The sequence below is a fragment of the Nicotiana tabacum genome, chromosome 12 (genome assembly GCF_000715075.1).
Source record: "Nicotiana tabacum cultivar K326 chromosome 12, ASM71507v2, whole genome shotgun sequence".
Classification (NCBI taxonomy): domain Eukaryota; kingdom Viridiplantae; phylum Streptophyta; class Magnoliopsida; order Solanales; family Solanaceae; genus Nicotiana; species Nicotiana tabacum.
The window spans coordinates 15,030,770-15,051,021 of NC_134091.1; the positions used below are offsets into that span (position 1 = coordinate 15,030,770).

The window sequence follows — 20,252 nt, forward strand, 5'->3', positions numbered from 1 at the left end:
TTATTATTTTATTTTCTTGAAAAATATATTATATAGTTGTATCCTACTAGGACTAAAATAAATATTTGGAGCACAAGTTACATATTTTGTGCTATTAAGACTTTACCGGAAAAAAATTCGAAAACCCGAAAAAAATCGAAATACCCGAGAAAATCCGAGATTGAAAACCCCGACTTTATTGGTTTTGTTTGGTTTATAAATTAAAAAACCCGACACCATTGCTTTTGTTTGGTAATTGAAAAATGTGAACCAACCCGACATATGTACACCCCTGCTCTTAACTTAATATTCACATCGGCCAAATTTTGAATTTACTACGGTAAATAATATACAACCTATTTTGATGAATAAAGTACCATATAAGATAATTATTGACGATTTATTCCTATAGGATAGAAATTGATTAATTGAACAACCAAATGCCTCATCATTTTCTCTCTTGTATTTAACGTTAGTTATCCAAAATTTTGGTAAATTAAAATAGAATATTCTCTCCTTGACATCTAAGCACAGACTATTAGAATTTGGTCGTTTGGTACTACCATACACCATAGGTTAGACAAAATTTTAGTCAATATAATTTAGTAGTTGGTTTTAAAAAAAAAGAAGATAATTACGTAGTTATAAACGGTTGATAGGGATGGAATTCCAGCTAAAGCTAGCTGAACAATTTTAACATATAATTATCAATTTATAATCAAACTTATGAACAATCAAATTGATTATCAAAGCTCAAAGCCAACTTTAGAATTAACAAGTAATTCTAGGAAACAATTTGTTTTTTTCTTCTTTTTAAATGCTAATTAAGGAAATCCCGTAGAAGCTCCAGAAAATGACGAAGCAACATATTCCCTCACTTCTTTAGCAATCACATCTCTCATCACATCCCAAAACTCTGCCGGAAAACTCTCCGTTTTCCTCTCCGGTAACTCATCGCCGCCCATTCCCGGCGGCGCTAAGGACAAAGTCGTCATTGGGTCATCAAATTCACTGCTACAATTAGTCGTAACAACATTATTAATTGGGAAATTCCCTCTAATTGGACTTTCATTAGCATTCATATAATCCATGCACGGCCCAGATCCCGATGCTGACCCGTTAATTTTCACATCAGAATAAACAACCGGGCTCTGATTTTGCTGCTGAAGTAACTGTTGGTAACGTCTCTTTAGTGTCGAATTCCAGTGATTCTTAACAGCATTATCAGTCCGACCCGGAAGTAATCTTGCAATAGTAGCCCAACGATTTCCATATTTTGCATGAGCAGCCAAAATGGTCTCATCCTCTGTTTGCGAAAATGGCCGGTGTTGCACATTTGGACTTAATTGATTACACCACCGTAGCCGGCAAGATTTACCGGACCTACCCTTTATATATTTACTAATTAAAGACCAATTTCGAGCCCCATATCGCTCAACAAGTTTTGTTAAAATCTTGTCCTCTTCAGCACTCCACGGTCCCTTTATTCTCTCGGATTTTTTTCCATCCCTTGGTGTTTTACCAGAAAGTGAAGATTCAGATGAAGATGATTCACATGAAGATGAAGTAGTAGATGTCGAACACCTGTTAAAAAATTCCATTTTTGCAAAAATAACCACAACAAGAAAGATAGTTAAGGGGAATTTTGAAAATGGACTTGTTGTGTTTCGGTTGAATACTAATGGTTAGTTTAGTGAATAAGTGGGGTTAAGAGTGATGTAAAGGGGGTATATATAGAGGCAGAAATGATAAGAGATTTTTATTTTTATTAGTATTATTTTTTTTAGAAATGATAAGAGATAGTTGTATAATTGAGGGTGCATGAACATAAGCCAATGGCTTTTTTCAGAACATTTAGGTGGAATTAGAGATTTTGGACTGGGGTGAAGGGGTTGGTTCTTGGAAACTGCCTTATGTAAAGTTGGTAGGGGTTATAACTTGTAACTAAAAAGGGTGCGTAGATCTGCAACCAGTTGTTATGCACATACTCAAAAAACATAGGGTATTATTATATTATAATTTTGTGTGATATGAACAGATTTGTCGCGGCTGGTGGTGTTTTGTCGTTATTGGTACGTAGATTGACAAATTTGGATATCCAATTATCTAGGGGGAGGGAGATAATTACTATTCTTATTAATAATATTAGGTCAAGAAAATGAGAGACCCTAGTAGATACATTGAATAGAGTGTTACTATTGAAGGTTTTTAAGTATTATTGCTTCAATTTCACTGCATTTTCTTTTGTCATATAGTCCAGATTCATAAATGAATCCTTGGGATCTTTAATTAGCGATCTTTTGTGTACAACTTCCGTACAACAACAATGGTACATGGTTCCTACAAGAATCACAAAAAGGATCAATATTACGTCAGTCGCAATTAATCATATTTATGCCACAGATAGTATAGCCACATGGTTCTTTGTATAATTTACTTGAACAATAGCTTGTTACTTGAGCAAGAACTCTTCAACATCCCTTTCACCTGAAAATAAGTTCGTTTAGATAGTGTTATCGAGGGAAGTGCCTTAAAACAACAATAAAGTTATCTTTGTGTGACCAATAAGTCACGCGTGTAAGTAGTCATTAATCCTAATATTACGGTAGACTATTTACATCACACTTTTTAAAGTATGGTCCTTCCACAAACCTTACGTGAACGCGAAATACTTTGTGCACTAAATTTTTTTTATTTTGTTACTGAAAAGAGAAAAGAGTTGTCACATTGTTATTTGGAAAAGGCATTGGTTCTTAAATATTGAGATAAACAGAATAGAATTATATTATGATTTTGCACAATATTAGCACTCAGCATAATCACTTGTAACTTTAGAGTGTCTTTTAGTAAGTTTACTGCTCCCTCCGTTTCAAATTAGATTGGGTAGTTTGACTCGGCATGCAGTTTAAAAAAAAATGAAACTTGACCTTAAAAGCTTAAGAGGTAAAAGTTTTGTGGGGCCATGACATTTGTATGATTATAAAAGCTTCTCATAAAGGGTAAAAATGGGTAAAATGAAGAGTTTAAAATTGAATTATTTCCAAATTTAGAAATGTGTCATTTATTTTGGAACAGACTAAAAAAAAAAATACTTCATCTAATTTGAAACGGAGAGAGTACATAGTTTTGAAACAGAACCACTAGTTGATCGAAGGAGCATATCATTTTTAACCAGAACTTACTTTCTACCCTTTACCGACGAATTAACTTGCTCATAACTAATTACAACAATCGCTAGAAGTAGAACATAACAACACAAAGCAAAGCAAACCGAGGATTAATATTTAGTACTAGCTAGTTTTGCTAACAAAACGTGTCTACTTTTTTACTTGGTTTTTCATTGTAACTCATGTTTTCCCCGCTGCAATAAGATTATAACAGTCTATCTCACTGATGATATTGTCCATTTTATATCTAGGCTCGCACGACTTTAAAACGTGTCACTAAGATTCAAGACTTATTACTTATATAAGTTAGTAAGTTTTAGACTGTAGTGATATATTTTAAACCAGTCAAGACCTAAGCTCAAAAAAGCACATAATATCACTAACGCTCTTAACTGTTACAAAGTCAATAACAACTAAAGTAGCATCAACTATTTGGAGAAGGGGCAAAAAATAAGGTTTTGTTGCAATGAGTAACGGAAAATTTGGAAATAAACGTAGAAAACAAGGAGTCGAGAAAATTGTAAGTACCAATCATTCACGTACTAGCTAGCTATGTAGGGTTTTAACATAAAACAAGAGGGAGCGTTTAAAACATGAGAGACAGTAAAGCCATAATTAGCTGTTTAATCATAATTAACAACATCATCATGCTATATTATTATCACTCTAACGCCGTATTCATGTTAAAATTCCTATTATTAGCATATTTTTAAAAACTTCAAAATACAAAGAATTGTCAAGTGGGGTTACAACTTTTGACCAACTTTACAGACTTACAGCTGGGAATCCAAATCGAGATTTCTTTTGCCCTATAACCAACGGCTTTGATCAATCGAGGAGTGAAAAAGGTGAGATATGCACTAATTAATTTAATCAGCTTGAAGATGACTTCAAGTAGCTCCACGTAGGCATGGACCCCACTAACAGCCTGGACGAATCTCACGTGATTCGAGTCTGCATTCCTTTGACTTTTCAGCTTCGTTTTATCTGGGGAAATATTGGCCTAGGTCCACTCGCTGTATCGGTGCGTGTCGATCCAAGTCTTTTTAAATGTGTTAAAAAAAGATGTTATTTTTTTTGGGTGCAAATGTTAAAAAAGATTCGAAAAAAGTTAAATAAAAGTCGCAGGGAATTAATGTATTCGTCTATTTAAAGGCTATTGGTGAAACTATAAGTAATTACAAGTTAATACATAAGATGAAGAAAAATAAATAAATATTGTTCAAGTTGAGATGCAGATATCTCGTTTTCTTTAAGGAGATTTAAGTTCGCAGTGGTAACATCTTCACCGGTCCAGCAGTAATACTCTTGACTTGTCTCCTCCAGGATATAACAATCCGACAACGTCGTGTGACTTTAACAAATTCTGGGAAAATTATTGAGTCAAAGCTCTATCAAAATGAACACTTTCCTTCAACAAAAATAATAAATAATCTCTTTCGTAGAGAATAAGCGAGAAACTTAGATTTTCTCCTTCTATTAACCGTCTTTTTCACCACATCAATCTCACTTTTTCATGCACACTATAATACATTTTTCATATCAAAACATAAGTAAGAAACACCACTATTTATAGGTGTAAAATTTCTTCCATAGAATAAATAACAAAGTTGTAGGATAATAAAATTTGTACAACATGGTTGATGGTTATAAAATTTAGCATTTAGTGGGTAAATAGTGATAGATCATGGCCATAGGCGTGGCTCAACAATATTTATGGCCTAAAGCCAAAGTCTAATTAGAGGCCTTAAACCTAAACAAAAATTTTTAATATATATTTTTATTTAAAACCTATTTTTCAAGCTTTTTGAGATGCAAAATTATTAATAATTTTTCTATATTGATTTTTTTTAATTATTCTTTATTAATTTATAATGTAGCCAAAAGTTTATCAAGAGCTCCTCCTTCAGATTGTATAATTTTTCATCTCTTCTCTTTTATTCATTCTTTGTTTCTTTTTGAGTTTTGAACGAACAGATTCATATTTTCTAGTTGACATACTTAAGTTCTAATAAATATTTAAAAAGAATATACCTATAAAGTAAAATAAAAATATAACACAAAACAAATACTAGAAAGTTAAAATGATAAACCGATTCAAGAAGTTTGAAGATTTAATTTTAAAATATTTTTTTGCTACTTCAAAATACTTTCCGCAAGCTTGTAATGTGCTAAAAAGCCGAAAATGACGTACATCATATTCTTGGTTGAAATAAAAAAATTCGTTTCAGGCAAACGAGGCAATGCATAATATATTTTATCAATAGTAATCTTAACTTTGTTTTGTAGAGAGAAATAGAAATTATCAAAAGTTTTAAACAATGAACAGTTGAACTCCTGAAGAAACTAAGAAAAAATAGAAGACAGTATGTAAGTTGATCCCAGAAATAAAAAAGAGTATGTAAGTTGATGAGAGAGGTAAAATAGGAAATTATGACTATTGTACAAATCAAGACAGAGAGAATAATGTTTCACAATTTTCTAATGAAAAAGGGTAAAAAGAGAGTAATGATTTATGTTATTTTTTAAGTTAAATGGTCACTATACAAAGCTAAATTTTGCTTTCTTTTTATATGATTAGCGTACTTTTCATATGAATATTACTCAAATTTATCTCGAAAAATAACAATTATATATAAGCCTACTATTTGTAGAAAAATGGGGCCTCCAAATCTGGAGCCTAAAGTAATTGTCGTACAGCTTGTATGGTTGTTACCGATTGTATTATATTTTATTGTTACTTTAAATACAATATTTGTTTTGATTGTTACTTAAATTTTATTGTATCGTATCGTTAAATCCGTCGTTACGTAACGACGAAATGTCTCACTTTATATAACGACTGATTTGGTGTGGTCGCATCGTTATCTTGTCTCTTTCTCTCATCTCACTCTTCATTATTATTAATAAATTTATTTCATTATTTATCCTACCTTTTTATATAATAATTTTACCCGTATCATAATTTTTCTTTATAATAGTGCAAGTTTATTGTTCATATTGTTAGTGCATGATATCATGAAACAACGGCAACCGATACAATCTATCCAAACATTGTATTCATCAAACAATACAGTACAATACAATATAATACAATACGATACATTATAAAACAATATGTAACAACCATCCAAATAAGCTGTTAGTTGCTTCACATTTCGGTCAGTCCAATCATGATATTAGTGATTCCATAAGTTACACCAAAAATAATGATCACTTTCTTTTTAATTTATAGTCACTACCTTACAATAAATAATGTACACCAACAAAGACTTTACATATTGGAATTCCTAAGAACATATTCACCAAAAACTAACAAAAATATACGGTATACGCTAGCAATGTTTTCTTATAAAGACAAATTCTCTAAATTGTCCTAGAAACTAATTTGTCTACAAACTGAATCAAATTTAGAAGCCTACTTTAAATACTGTACAAATTCATTTATCTTTTTTCTTGTTATATAAAAGTCATTTAATTTTATGTTCATTAGTTACACAAAAATTATTTTACTAGGGTCTAGTTATCACAACACTCACTTTGACCAAATTTTATAAAACTTTCACCTGAAAAATCTATTATGCCCTTGACATTATAAATCCTCCCATTTATGTAATACCTTTTATATTATATACTGTATAATATATTTTTACCTATATATTTAACCTATAATTAAAATAACTTATTGATTTATTATTTTTATAATATAACTGACATTTATTTTTTTCTTAACATTATAGCATTATTAAATTTGTTAGTAATATTACTGTGAATAAATCTCACTTCAACATTCTTAACCATATCTAATAAAATATTTTTAACAAAAAATATAAAATTAAAGCACACAGATTTATCAGTCAAGACATATTCGTTAATCTAATAAAGAAAATACCCACATTTAGCACACTGACACATCAAATTAATACTTTAAAAAAAATATTAACAGATTAAATATTTAAAAGAATTAATATTAAACACAAACATCTTTAAATTTTTTAAAGTTTACTGATTATAAAAAATTATCATTTGTTAACTAAATCTATTTGTATTATTTCAAATAAATATTAAAAAATAAATATTTTTGTCGTTTTTATGTTTCAATATATATTCATGTTTGAATATGATTCAACAAATTGAGTGTCATCTGCCATGACATCATAAAAATAATAAATAAAATAATATAAAGTTATTTTAATTATAAGTAAAATATCTAGGTAAAAATATATTATATAGTATATAATATATAAGGTATTATATAATGAGAGGATTTACAATGCCAGGGCATAATAGACTTTTCAGGTGAAAGTTTTATAAAATTTGGTCAAAGTGACTATTGTGATAACTAGAGCATATAATAAAATAATTTTGTGTACATAAAAAAATAAAATGACTTTTGAGTAATGAACACAAGAATGAATAACTTTTACGTAATAAAAAAAATAATTTAAAAATAATAAATATAACGTTAAATTATTAGAGCAAAGAACTTAAATGAGAATATTATTAGAGCAGTTGTATTGCACGCTATAGGAGATTGATGGAATGGGAGATGCACGCTTGCATATCTGAATGAACCGAAAGAAGTGAGTGGGTAGAGCCGCCCACGTGTCAGAAAATAAGCGGGGGACTCGATAATAGCGCGGCATTTTGGTTGATTGATTTGTAGAAAAGGAAGGAAGCAGTTGGGCAGTTGATATAATAAAGTAATACTACTATTACTACAGCTGGCCCTCACCGACCTGTTGTGACGAAACTGCCTTCCCCTTTCACTACCCTGCCCCCCTCCTTTCACTCATAAATCATCATCCATTTGTCATCTCATTTTTGACAATTTTTTATTAGGCACTTCAACTTTTAATATTGCATTTCCTTGCTTGGATGGGAGGCGGGGAAATGAGGATTCAAGATTTGAAGTTTCTGGGTTTCAATTGTAATTTCAAATTAATATACAATAATAATTAAGTTCACAACAATTATATATTTATAGATATTTAATGGATTTTTTAATAAAAATACAGGATCTTCGCAAAAGTTACTGGGTTCCCGGGAACCCAGTAACTATACTCTACATCTGCCACTGCTTGGAGCAATGTTTAAGTTATCTTTGTGTGACCTATAGACAACTGGTTCGAATCGTGGAATGATAGGCTCTCTACTTCATACTTTCTTGGGATGCGACCCTTTCCCGGACCCTACATGAACACAGAATATTTTGTTCACTAACGACCCTTTTTATTTCCTTGCTTGATTACCTTAGTTTTTTTTATAGCCGTGGAGCGTGGTGTTGGTTTTTTAATAATTGTGAGGCATGATATCGGGCCAACTTACATGCATTTTGATTTATAAGATATTTGTTATTATTCACCTATGTAGGTATCAAATAATTCGATTCACCAAATGAAGGTTAAATACATAGAAATAAATCATCTAGTAATTTTTAATTTATTTACCCGAAAAACGGATAAAAATTAAATTTAAACGTGGTTCTAAGGATACGTAGTATAAATTGGTACAAATTAAGAAAATATACAAATGGGTATCGAAATTAACTGTAAAAGGGGAATTAAAACAAATCAAAACTGAGTAGGAGAATGATTTCTAAACAAGCAAGATATATCAATGTGTTAAGCTCGCAAGAGGATAATCTTTACTATATTTGTCCGTGAATATGAATGAATCCTTTGAGAATGTGTATGCCTCCCTCTTATAGTGGAGGGATCCTACTTTGGGTATAATTAAAAATACATAGTGAGAAATCCATGATAGATTAGATTTTCCCTAATTCCCGCCGAGATTCTCTCCCTTAGTGCGGTTGTAACGGCTCTTGTTTCTTGGCTCGATCTTGATCGGATTTGGTTATGGTCGACATCCAAATATAGAGCCCGATACTAACTTGAGCTCAATATTTATTTGGGGCCCGATATTGATTTGGGATCTCGCTCTTCAGCTCGATAATGCCGCTTCGCATCATAGTTCGATTTGGACTTGAGCTCGGTAATTAAAACTCCGAGCTCGATATTTGATCGGTCCCAAAAATTTGAGCTCGGTAACCCGGCTTCAGATCTCATCTCGATATTATGATAACGACCTTCGGTCCATTATGTTCTAATCATGACTAATCATACGAAGGTTAAAACTGGTTTTGACCGTATACAGATAGTCCCTTCGTTTCTCGGGAAGAATGTGGCGAGAAACGACATGATTTTTCAACGGTATGACTTAATATACACTGACGTTTGCATCGAGCCCGACCATGACGTACGTGATAAATGCCCCGTCGGTTCAGTTACCAAGGCATTAAATGCGTGTCAGACGATGGTCAGCCATTGCTGATATTGAACCGTCGATGCCAACCCTATAAATAGCTCCTCTTTTTTTTTACCATTTATTACTTTTACATCTCCAATTTCCAAATCTTCTAAGTTTTTTCTCGCATCCTCTGAGTTCATCTGTAAATCTGTGATTTTTACTGCAAAATCTCTCTTTAGAATACCAAATCTTATCATCTTCCTCTATCTTCAATCTTTAAATCCAAATGGCGAAAACGTCAAAAATCGTTCCTCAAAAAGAAAAAGCTTCTTCTTCGTGGACCGCCGGACAAAACACCGATGGAGCCACGGCCTCAGGAGTGTGTTCCCGGGGGGGTATGTTCTTACCTATGATTTTAAGATCGAAAAAGCCTCACCGGTTCCCGGTTGATGCGAACCAGTATCGAGGTATATGTGCTCGATAACCGAGGGACATCTTAAACAGGTAAGGAAAGATTGCAACTGGAGAACATAGAAATTATAATCCCGGCTCCCGAAGAAGATATTACTACTCATGTGAAAGGGTTTTTAAGTGTGTATACTTACCCTTTCATATTGGGCCCCCTCGACCATGTTGTCATCGATTTTTGCCGCCAATACCAAATAACCCTAGGCCAAATCCATCATTCTTTTTGGCGGATCGTTATTCTGATCCTCTTCTTCGTGAACAAAGTCGGGGGGATGTATTTCACCCTCGACCACCCCATTAGATTGTACAATCCCTGCCTTTATCAAGGCGGATTAATGAAACTCCAGCGCCGGGCCACCAAAGTGTTGTTCTCGAGCATAGATGAGGACAAGGACCGAGGCTGGATGGGTAGATTTATTCGAGTAAAGAATCCCGACCTAATCACGGCCGAAAAGATACCATTTTCCGAGGAATGGAATATGAAGCGTAAGTATAATTCCATTGTTAGCTCCTTCTGTTTTATTCCTTCGTTTCTTTCTCACTGATGTCCCCTTTTGTGATGTAGCGGTTGCTTGGATGCCCGGTGTTGTTCCTAACCTTAAGAGCTGGGTACGGGACCTGGCTTCAACCTTTACATATGCCGAGCGCTCGTGGCACGATTTATCAAAGGGCCGATGGGAGGCCAAAAATCATGGTAAGCCTCTTTCCCATGACTGATATGATTCGCACAAAATATTTCTTATATTTAACCAATTCTCTTATGTGTAAGCCTCGGCAAGGATGCGGTTATGAGGCCCCCATCTGACGAAGAAGAGATTTCGGCCCCGACTCTGAAACCGGCGGATAATAAGAGGAAATGGGCATCTACTTCCGAGGGTCCAGAACTTAAGACAAGGACGACTCATAAGCCGACGAAGAATATCATCCCTCTGACCGAATAATCTTTTCGGCGTCTGAGGGACGAAGATGAAGAAGGAGAAGAAAATGATGGCTCCATACTGGTGGCCCGAGTGAAGAAAACCATTGATGCCCCAAAGGCAGCTGGATCAATGGTGGTTGATGAGGCTATGCTTTGAACCGAGGGGATATCGGAGAAGGATTCGGGCAAAGTCCCTTAGTCATTGGGGATCGAGACTCTTCCCACCGAAGTCAACAAACGGTGGGTATATCTGAAAAAGCCGGCCTTGAAGCTCCTCGAACTGAAGAGAATGCCCCGAATGACTTACTTGGGGTGATAGTGATAAGAGATTCGCCCACTTTCCCTACTTTTTCCGAAGGGGCGATTCGGGAGGCTCGAGCTTTGGGGACCCTCGAGGTAGATGTGTCTCGTGAGGGAAAGGATCCCTTCCGTGATTTGTTTACCGGTGTCGAAGATTCTGCCGGCCCTAGTGATGTATCACGTCTTTTCGTCGAGGCTCAACGAGCCATGAATCGGGTAAGTCTCGATTTACTTTGTAGATGTTTATATTTTACCATTCTCTCCTTAATTCTCTCTTTTTCATACACGCTTTAGTCCTTCATCAAGAGGCATTTTCCAAATCTCGAGTAGAGTTGAGCCGATATGAGGCCGACTTCCGAGGGCTTTTGGAGGAGAGAGACGCCCTCAAACTTCTTAGTAGGCGGAAAGAGGAAGAGATCAAAGATCTTCAGGCTGAGTTGGTCAAGGCTCACCGAGATCAGACAGACATGATCGAGTAGGTAATGAAAATTTTGAAAGATCATAGGCTCGCTTCGGGAACGGTGGCTAATATTTCAATCTCACAGTTATAGCAGAAGATCGAGAGGATATAATAATTCCGTGAAGAGGTCGAGAAGATAAAGGCGTAGTCTTAGGATGGAAATAAAGTATGAACCGCTTTGCTGTAGAGAAAGAGGTTGCTCGAGCCCAATTGTCATCAGCCGAAAGTCAACTTCAAGGCATGAAGGAGAAGAGCTCGACTCAAGCAAGAAAAATATAGGAGCTCGAGGCTCGGTTGTCTTCTGAACTTGCCAAGGCCAAACCTGAAGCTGAAAAAGCCAAAACTGAGGCGGATAAAATCATGGCCGTCTATCGGGCCGATGCTGAAGCCGCCCAAGTGCAAGTGAGAGAGGCAGCCGAGACCGCTCAAACTCGAGCATATTGGATTGATGAACTCGCCAAATGCAAATCTCGGAGGGAAACCCTCGAGGAGATCTATGCTCGAGGTTTCGATCTTACCGAAGAGGTAAAGAAGGCTAAAGAGCTTGAAGCCGATGCTGGAGCCCTGGCTTTCGATGATAATGGTGATGATGATGAGAACAGAAGCGGGTCTGAGAGCGGGGAAGAGCTCGATGGAGAAGAGATCGCTCCTGGAGATTTTTATTTTTAAAAACCCCTCCTAAATTAGGAGGATCTATAGTGTTTCCACACTTCCCCTCCAGCGTGACTAGAACCCAGAACCTAACGGTCGTAGGTGGAGGTGCTTTTACCAATTGAGCAAGCCTCACTTGTCAGGAACCTTAGGGTCTTTTTGTGTAGGGTCTTGATAGGGTTTTTTTATTTTTGATATTTTGTGTAGGGTCTTGATCGGACCTTGTAAATACTCATATATATGAAGATCTTTTCCTTTCCCGACTTGTCTTTGTTTCATTTTCTGCCTTGTGAAAATTTTGTTTTATTCATGCCTTTATGAAAGTTTTCATAATTTCGAGACTTTAGGCAATTTGATCGAAGTTGGACTTTGTAATCTTTATAACCGAGTGAGCGTTTGCCCGAACTTGAAGTAATGTAGCCCTTAGGTTTAGTAGTCGAGTGAGTGATTGCTCGAACTCGAAGTAAGAGTAGCCCTTAGGCTTAATAGTCGAGTGAGTGAGTGCTCGAACTCCAAGTAATATGGCCCTTAGGCTTTATAGTCGAGTGAGTGATTGCTCGAACTCGAAGTAAGAGTAGCCCTTAGGATCAATAGTCGAGTGAGTGATTGCTCGAACTCAAAGTAATATGGACCTTAGGCTTTATGGTTAAGTGAGTGATTGCTCGAACTCGAAGTAAGAGTAGCCCTTAGGCATAATAGTCGACTGAGTGATTTCTCGAACTCGAAGTAATATGGCCCTTAGGCTTTATGGTCGAGTGAGTGATTGCCCGAACTTGAAGTAAGAGTAGCCCTTAGGATTAATAGTCGGGTGAGTGATTGCTCGAACTCGAAGTAAGAGTGGCCCTTAGGCTTTATGGTCGAGTGAGTGATTGCTCGAACTCAAAGTAAGAGTAGCCCTTAGGCTTAATAGTCGAGTGAGTGATTGCTCGAACTCGAAGTAATATAGCCCGTAGGCTTTATGGTCGAGTGAGTGATTGCTTGAACTCGAAGTAAGAATAGCCCTTAGGCTTAATAGTCGAGTGGGTGATTGCTCGAACTCGACGTAATATGGCCCTTAGGCTTTATGGTCGAGTGAGTGATTGCTCGAACTGGAAGTAAGAGTAGCCCTTAGGCTCAATAGTCGAGTGAGTGATTGCTTGAACTTGAAGTAATATGGCCCTTAGGCTTTATGGTCGAGTGAGTGATTGCTCGAACTCGAATTAAGAGTAGCTCTTAGTCTCAATAGTCGAGTGAGTGATTGCTCGAAATGAAAGTAATATGGACCTTAGGCTTTATTTGTATAATGAAGTAGAAAGAATTTTCTAGAATATGAGATACCGGTAAAGAAGAAGTTTCTTTTTATAAGTCATTATACATGTGTTCGTGTCTTGTGCCAGGGCTTCGAGTAAAACTATGCGGGCATGATTCGTTTTGACCATTTGGCCCTTACAATTTTTCCTATCGAGACCTTGTTTGACATGAAGTAACCTTTTTGTATCGAACTTGATTTATTCGATGGCAATGCCCCCCAGTATTCGAGGTTGATTGTAAAGAGGTCTCGGATACTGTTGAATTATTCTAAGTTACTATGATCAATGGTTGCCTCATTAAAATCCTTGCCGAAAAACCCATTTGGGACAAAACCGGTCTAAGGGAGAAAGAGTACAACGCGTGCTTTAAGACCTAAAGGCTTTGAGTTGAATAATCCATCCTTGTTTCTGCTTGGACACCTGCAAGGGTTAGTTTCTAAATATAAATGAACATGGGAGGGTCGTACCATAGCAATAGTATCATTTTAGGTGCGACACGTTCTAATTTCTTGGTAGTTGTTTGATGTTTATCACACCGAGCTTGTAGGCTCATTTTCCTGCGACTTCGAGAACATGATACAGTCCTTCCCAGTTCGGACCCAGTTTCCCTTCATTCGGATTTCGGGTGTTGAGGGTGACTTTCCTTAGCACCAAGTCCCCGATTTTAAAATGTCGAAGGTTGGTTCTTCGATTATAGTACCTTTCGATCTGCTATTTTTGGGCGGCCATTCGAACGAGTGCGACCTTCCTTTTTTTGTCTAACAATTCGAGGCTTTTGTTCATAGCCTCGTGATTTGATTCTTCCGTAGTATATCGAAACCTGACGCTTGGTTCCCCGACTTCGACCAGGATCAGAGCTTCGGCACCGTATACTAAGGAGAACGGCGTTGCCCCGTACTAGATTTTGTCATTTTTCCGATATGCCCAAAGAACTTCGGGCAGAATTTCTCTCCATTTTCCCTTAGCATCGTTCAACCTTTTCTTTAGGTTTTGAATGATGGTCTTGTTCGTGGATTCGGCCTGTCCGTTCCCACTAGGATGATACGGTGTCGATAGTATCCTTTTTATTTTATGATCTTCGAGGAATTTTGTTATTTTGCTGCCGATAAATTATTTTCTGTTGTCGCACACTATATCGGCGGGTATCCTGAATCGGCATACGATGTGATCCCAGATGAAGTCTATAACTTCTTTTTCTCTGACTTTCTCAAAAGCATGTGCTTCAACCCATTTAGATAAATAATCAGTCATAAATAAAATGAACTTAACTTTACCTGGGGTCGATGGCAGAGGACCGATGATATCCATTACCGATTTCATGAACGGCCATGGGGATAAGATTGAATGAAGCTTCTCTCCGGGCTGATGAATCATCGGTGCATGTCTTTGGCATTTGTCACATTTTTGAACGAATTCCTTAGTATCTTTTTCCATACTGTCCCAATAATACCCCGCTCTAATCATTTTGTGAACCAGTGATTCGGCGCCGGAATGGTTCCCGCAAGTGCCCTCGTGAATTTCTCGTAGGACGTAGTCGGTGTCTCCCGGACCCAAGCATATTGCCAACGGCCCATCGAACATTCTTCTGTACAATGTCCCATCCTCGGCTAATGTGAATCGTGCAACTTTTGTTCGCAGAGTCCTTGACTCCTTAGGGTCCGACGGAAATTTCCCATTCTTTAGATAATCGATATATGTTCCTCCAATCCCAAGTTAAGCTTGTGGAGTTTATTTCGGCGTGGCCTTCTTTGACTACCCACTTTGAAAGTTGTACGACAATCCCCGAGCTAATTTCATCATCTTCGACTGATGTCCCCAAATTTGCAAGGGCATCGGCCTCAGCGTTCTGCTGTCGAGGTACATGGTGTAGGGTCCATTCTTTGAACTGGTGTAGGGTTACCTGCAATTTGTCTAAGTACCTTTGCATTCGATCTACTCGAACCTCGAAGGTTTTGTTGACCTGGTTAACCACGAGTTGGGAATCACACATAGACTCGATGACTTCCGCTCCCAAACCTTTAACTAGCGACCTACAATCATGGCCTCATATTCGGCCTCATTGTTAGTCAACTTAGGGGTTTTGATAGAATGTCTAATCGTATTGTCTGTGGGCGACTTCAAAATGATGCCTAACCCGGACCCCTTCACATTTGAAGCTCCGTCTGTGAAAAAGGTCCACACCCCTGAGGATGTACTCGATTTCAGCAAAAGTTCTTTTTCGACCTCGGGTACAAGGGCTGGTGTAATGTCGGCCACAAAGTCCGCCAAGATCTGAGACTTGGTGGTCGTTCGAGGTTGATACTCGATATCATACCCACTGATCTCGACGACCCATTTGGACAATCGGCCCGAGAGCTCGGGCTTATGCAAAATGTTGCGAAGGGGATAAGTGGTTACAACACAAATTGGGTGACATTGGAAATACGGTTTTAGTTTCCTAGATGCGCTTATTAAAGCAAGCGCTAATTTTTCTAAGTGTGGGTACCGGGTCTCTGCTTCACCTAAAGTCCGGCTAACGTAGTAAACAGGAAATTGCGTACCTTGCCCTTCCCGAACTAGGACACCACTTACCGCGACCTCCGAGATGGCCAAGTATAAGTAAAGTTGCTCGTACGCTTTTGGAGTGTGAAGCAATGGCGGGCTCGAAAGATACCACTTCAGTTCTTCCAATGCCTTCTGGCATTTTGGGGTCCAAGTGAAATTGTTCTTCTTTTTGAGTAGTGAGAAGAACCTGTGGCTTCGATCCGAAGACCTCGAGATAAAACGATCTAAAACGGCTATCCGTCCTGTTATTATTTGTACGGCCTTAACGCTGTCCATGACTGTGATGTCTTCGATTGCCTTGATTTTATTGGGGTTGATCTCGATTCCCCGATTTGACACCATAAAGCCGAGGAACTTGCCTGAGCCAACCCCGAATGCATATATTTCGAGATTTAGCTTCATATTGTACTCCCTTAGTATGTCGAAAGATTCTTGCAAATGCTTTAAATGGTCCTCTGCTCGTAAGGATTTAACTAACATGTCGTCAATATAAACTTCCATTGATTTTTCTATTTATTTTTTGAACATTCGGTTTACTAGGCGTTGATAAGTTGCTCCAACATTTTTTAGACCGAATGGCATTATATTATAGCAGTAAGTCCCGTACTTAGTGATAAGCGAGGTCTTTTCCTGATCCTCCGGGTTCATTTGTATTTGGTTGTACCCGGAGTAGGCATCGAGAAAACTGAGAATCTCATGGCCGGCTGTGGCATCGATCATACGATCGATATTAGGCAAAGGAAAAGAATCCTTAGGGCATGCTTTATTAAGGTCTTTATAATTTATGCACATTTTAGGTTTGTTCCCCTTTTTAAGAACTACCACCACATTTGCTAGCCATTCGAGGTATTTTACTTCTCGAATGGACCCTATTTTAAAAAGTTTGGTTACCTCGTCTTTGATGAAGGTATGTTTGACCTCGGACTGGGGCCTTCTTTTTTGTTTTACTGGATGAAATTTTGGGTCCAAGTTTAGCCTATGAACGGTGATTTTCGATGGGATCCTTGTTATGTCAAGATGGGACCAAGCAAAACAGTTCATATTAGTTATAAGAAATTGAATAAGTTTTTTCCTCAGCTCGGGATCTAACCCCGTGCCTAGGTATACCTTTCGTTCGAGCAGATGTTCGACTAGCATGATTTGCTCCAGTTCTTCAACCATTGATTGGGTTGCATCGGAATAGTCGGGGACCACGAAAGATCGAGGGACCAAGTGCTCATCATCTTTGTCAGTCTTCTGATTCTTTGTTTGGGCTAAGACTGACGTATGTGATTGCTATTTGGTATCCCGTCCCTCCTTTGATTCCAATCCTTTCATCGATGATAGTGAAGACACCGGAATTACTTCATCAATGACAAACATTTCTTTTGTTGTCGGTTGCTCTCCGTAGACCATTTTGACTCCCTCCGATGTTGGGAATTTCAGGGCCTGGTGGAGGGTCGAGGGTATAGCTCTCATATTGTGGATCCACGACCTTCCAAAAAGGGTGTTGTATCTCATGTCGCCTTCGATTACGTGAAACTTTATTTCTTGGATGGTTCCAGCCACGTTTACCGGCATAATTATTTCGCCCTTAGTAGTTTCACATGCCATATTGAATCTATTTAGAACTAGCATTGCGAGCACGACCTGGTCCTGTAAACCGAGATACTCTACGACCTTCGATCTAATAATGTTGGCCGAACTACCTGGATCAATTAACACATGCTTAACTTGAGTTTTATTCATAAGTACAATTATTACCAGTGCATCGTTGTGGAGTTGCATGACTTCTTCTACATCTTCATCATTGAAGAACAAGGTTCCTATGGGTGTGTAATCCTGAGTTCGAGATCGCTTTTCTCTTACTGTCGACATCTTCGTTCCTTTAAGCACTGGCTCCCGAGGGGTATTGATCCCACCGATGATCATGTGGATGACGTGTTGTGGCTCTTCTTGTTCGTTTCTCCTACTGAAATCCCTATTTTTGAAATGATTTTTGGTGCGGTCACTTAAAAATTATCGAAGGTGCCTTTTATTGAATAACCGGGCTACCTCCTCTCTCAATTACCTGCAATCTTCTATTATGTGGCCATGAGTGCCATGATATTCACACATTTGATTAGGATACCTCTGGGCAGGATCAGTCTGCAAAGGTCGAGGCCATTTAGTATCTTTGATGTGTCCGATAACCGACACGATGGCAGATGCATCGATGTTGAAGTTATACTCCGATAACCGTAGTGATTCCTTAGATCCGGTATGCCTATCGAACCCATTCCTGGCCATTAGTCCCCAAGACCCTCGGCCTCGATCACTTCTTTTATCGCCTTGTACGTGATTATGTCTTGGTTCGTTTCCCCTATGATCTCCATTGTATGGTCGGTATCGGTCCCTGATCGGCCTTGGTTCTCGATTGATGTCCCTTTTAACAACGGGCCTAGAACCCAACTGGTCGTCTTCGACTCTTATTTTGGATTGATACCGATTGTGTACATCGGCCCAAGTAATAGCTGGGTACTCGATCAGATTATGCTTCAACCCCGTGAAGCCATCGAACTTCGTTCGTTTAGACCTTGAGTGAAAGCTTGAATAACCCAATCGTCTGTGACTAGTGGTAGATCCATTCATTCCATTTGGAAACGAGATATGAATTCTCTTAGCATCTCGTTATCTTTCTGTCTTACCTTGAACAGGTCCGACTTCCTGGTTTCGACCTTAATGGCCCCAGCATGTGCTTTTACGAAAGAATCTGTAAGCATAACAAAAGAATCGATAGAGTTAGGCGGTAAATTATGATACTATATCATTGCTACCTTAGAAAGGATTTCACTGAATTTTTTCAATAATACTTATTCGATCTCGTCGTCTTCTAGATCGTTCCCTTTAATGGCGCATGTGTAAGAGGTGATGTGCTCGTTGGGGTCAGTCGTTCCATTATATTTAGGAATTTCGGGCATGCGGAACTTCCTGGGGATCAGCTTTGGAGTTGCGCTCAAGGGAAAGGGCTTTTGTATGAATTTTTTGGAATCCAACCCTTTCAATACTGGCGGTGTCCCCAGGATCTGGTCAACCCTGGAGTTATACGTTTTCACTTTTTTGTCGTTTGCTTCGATCCTCCTTTCTCCTAACTTTATCCATTTTGTCAGTTCCTCGAAAATCTTAGCAATTTTGGGATTAGTCCCTGATTCTTGCTCATTCGACTTTACTATAGTTGGAACTGTTCTATATGTGACTTCTCAGGTGGATTGGGCTCCGGCCTGCTCGGTGCCTAACTCTACAACTGAGCTATCGCTATCTGTTGAGCTTGTAACATTTCGAAGATCATACGCAAGCTGATTCCGTTCTCCTCGGCGTTTTGGGTATTTCGAGCTGCAGATTGAGTTCCACCTTGAATGCTATTTTCAGGGTCAGAACGTTGCTTCGCCTCGATGGCCACATATGAATTAACGTCAATTGGCACTTCGATCCGAGCTCCAACGGTATCGATGAACGGCCTTTCATCTCCGGGCGTTAAGTTGTTGTTCTCATCTTAAAGACCAGCTTCATTGTCGATAGGTAGGGCCATTAATTGAAGGTTCGTTGTTTCTAACCTGAAATTAAAGACACTTCCGAGATCAAGTGTAAAATGGTGTGTTTTGTAGAGATTCCTACCAAATAACCATTGTTTTCCTTGCCCCACGGTGTGCGCTAAACTGTTTACCCAAAAAACAGATAACAATTGAATTTAAACGCGGTTCTAAGGATACGTAGTATAAATTGGTACAAATTGAGAAAATATACAAATGGGTATCGAAATTAACTGTAAAAGGGGAATTAAAACAAACCGAAACTGAGTAGGAGAATGATTTCTAAACAAGCAAGATGTATCAATGTATAAAGCTCGCAAAAGGATAATCTTTACTATATTTGTTCGTGAATATGAATGAATCCTTTGAGAATGTGTATGCCTCCCTCTTATATTAGAGGTATCCTACCTTGGGTATAATTAAAAATACATAGTGGGGAATCCATGATAGATTATTTTTTTTCTAATTCCCGCCGAGATTCTCTCCCTTAGTACGGCTGTAACGACTCTTGTTTCTTGGCTTGATCTTGATCGGATTTGATATCGGTCGACATCCAAATATAGAGCTCGATACTGACTTGAGCTCAATATTGATTTGGGGCCCGATATTGATTTAGGTTCTCGTTCTTAAGCTCGATAATGCCGCTTCACATCATAGTTCGATTTGGACTTGAGCTCG

General features: G+C 37.9%; 1 protein-coding gene across 1 annotated transcript; it reads right to left on the minus strand.

The window, feature by feature from the left end:
• Positions 1-635: 635 nt before the first annotated feature.
• On the minus strand, positions 636-1,781 carry LOC107759750 (transcription factor MYB77-like). The gene has a single exon (XM_016577749.2). The coding sequence runs from the start codon at positions 1,578-1,580 to the stop codon at positions 804-806; it is 777 nt and encodes a 258-aa protein (XP_016433235.1). The 5' UTR covers positions 1,581-1,781; the 3' UTR covers positions 636-803.
• Between the last annotated feature and the right edge of the window lie 18,471 nt (positions 1,782-20,252).

What these genes read in the sequence shown, in the direction of transcription:
- LOC107759750 (XM_016577749.2), bottom strand. Translation starts at nt 1,580, where the DNA reads ATGGAATTTTTTAACAGGTGTTCGACATCTACTACTTCATCTTCATGT.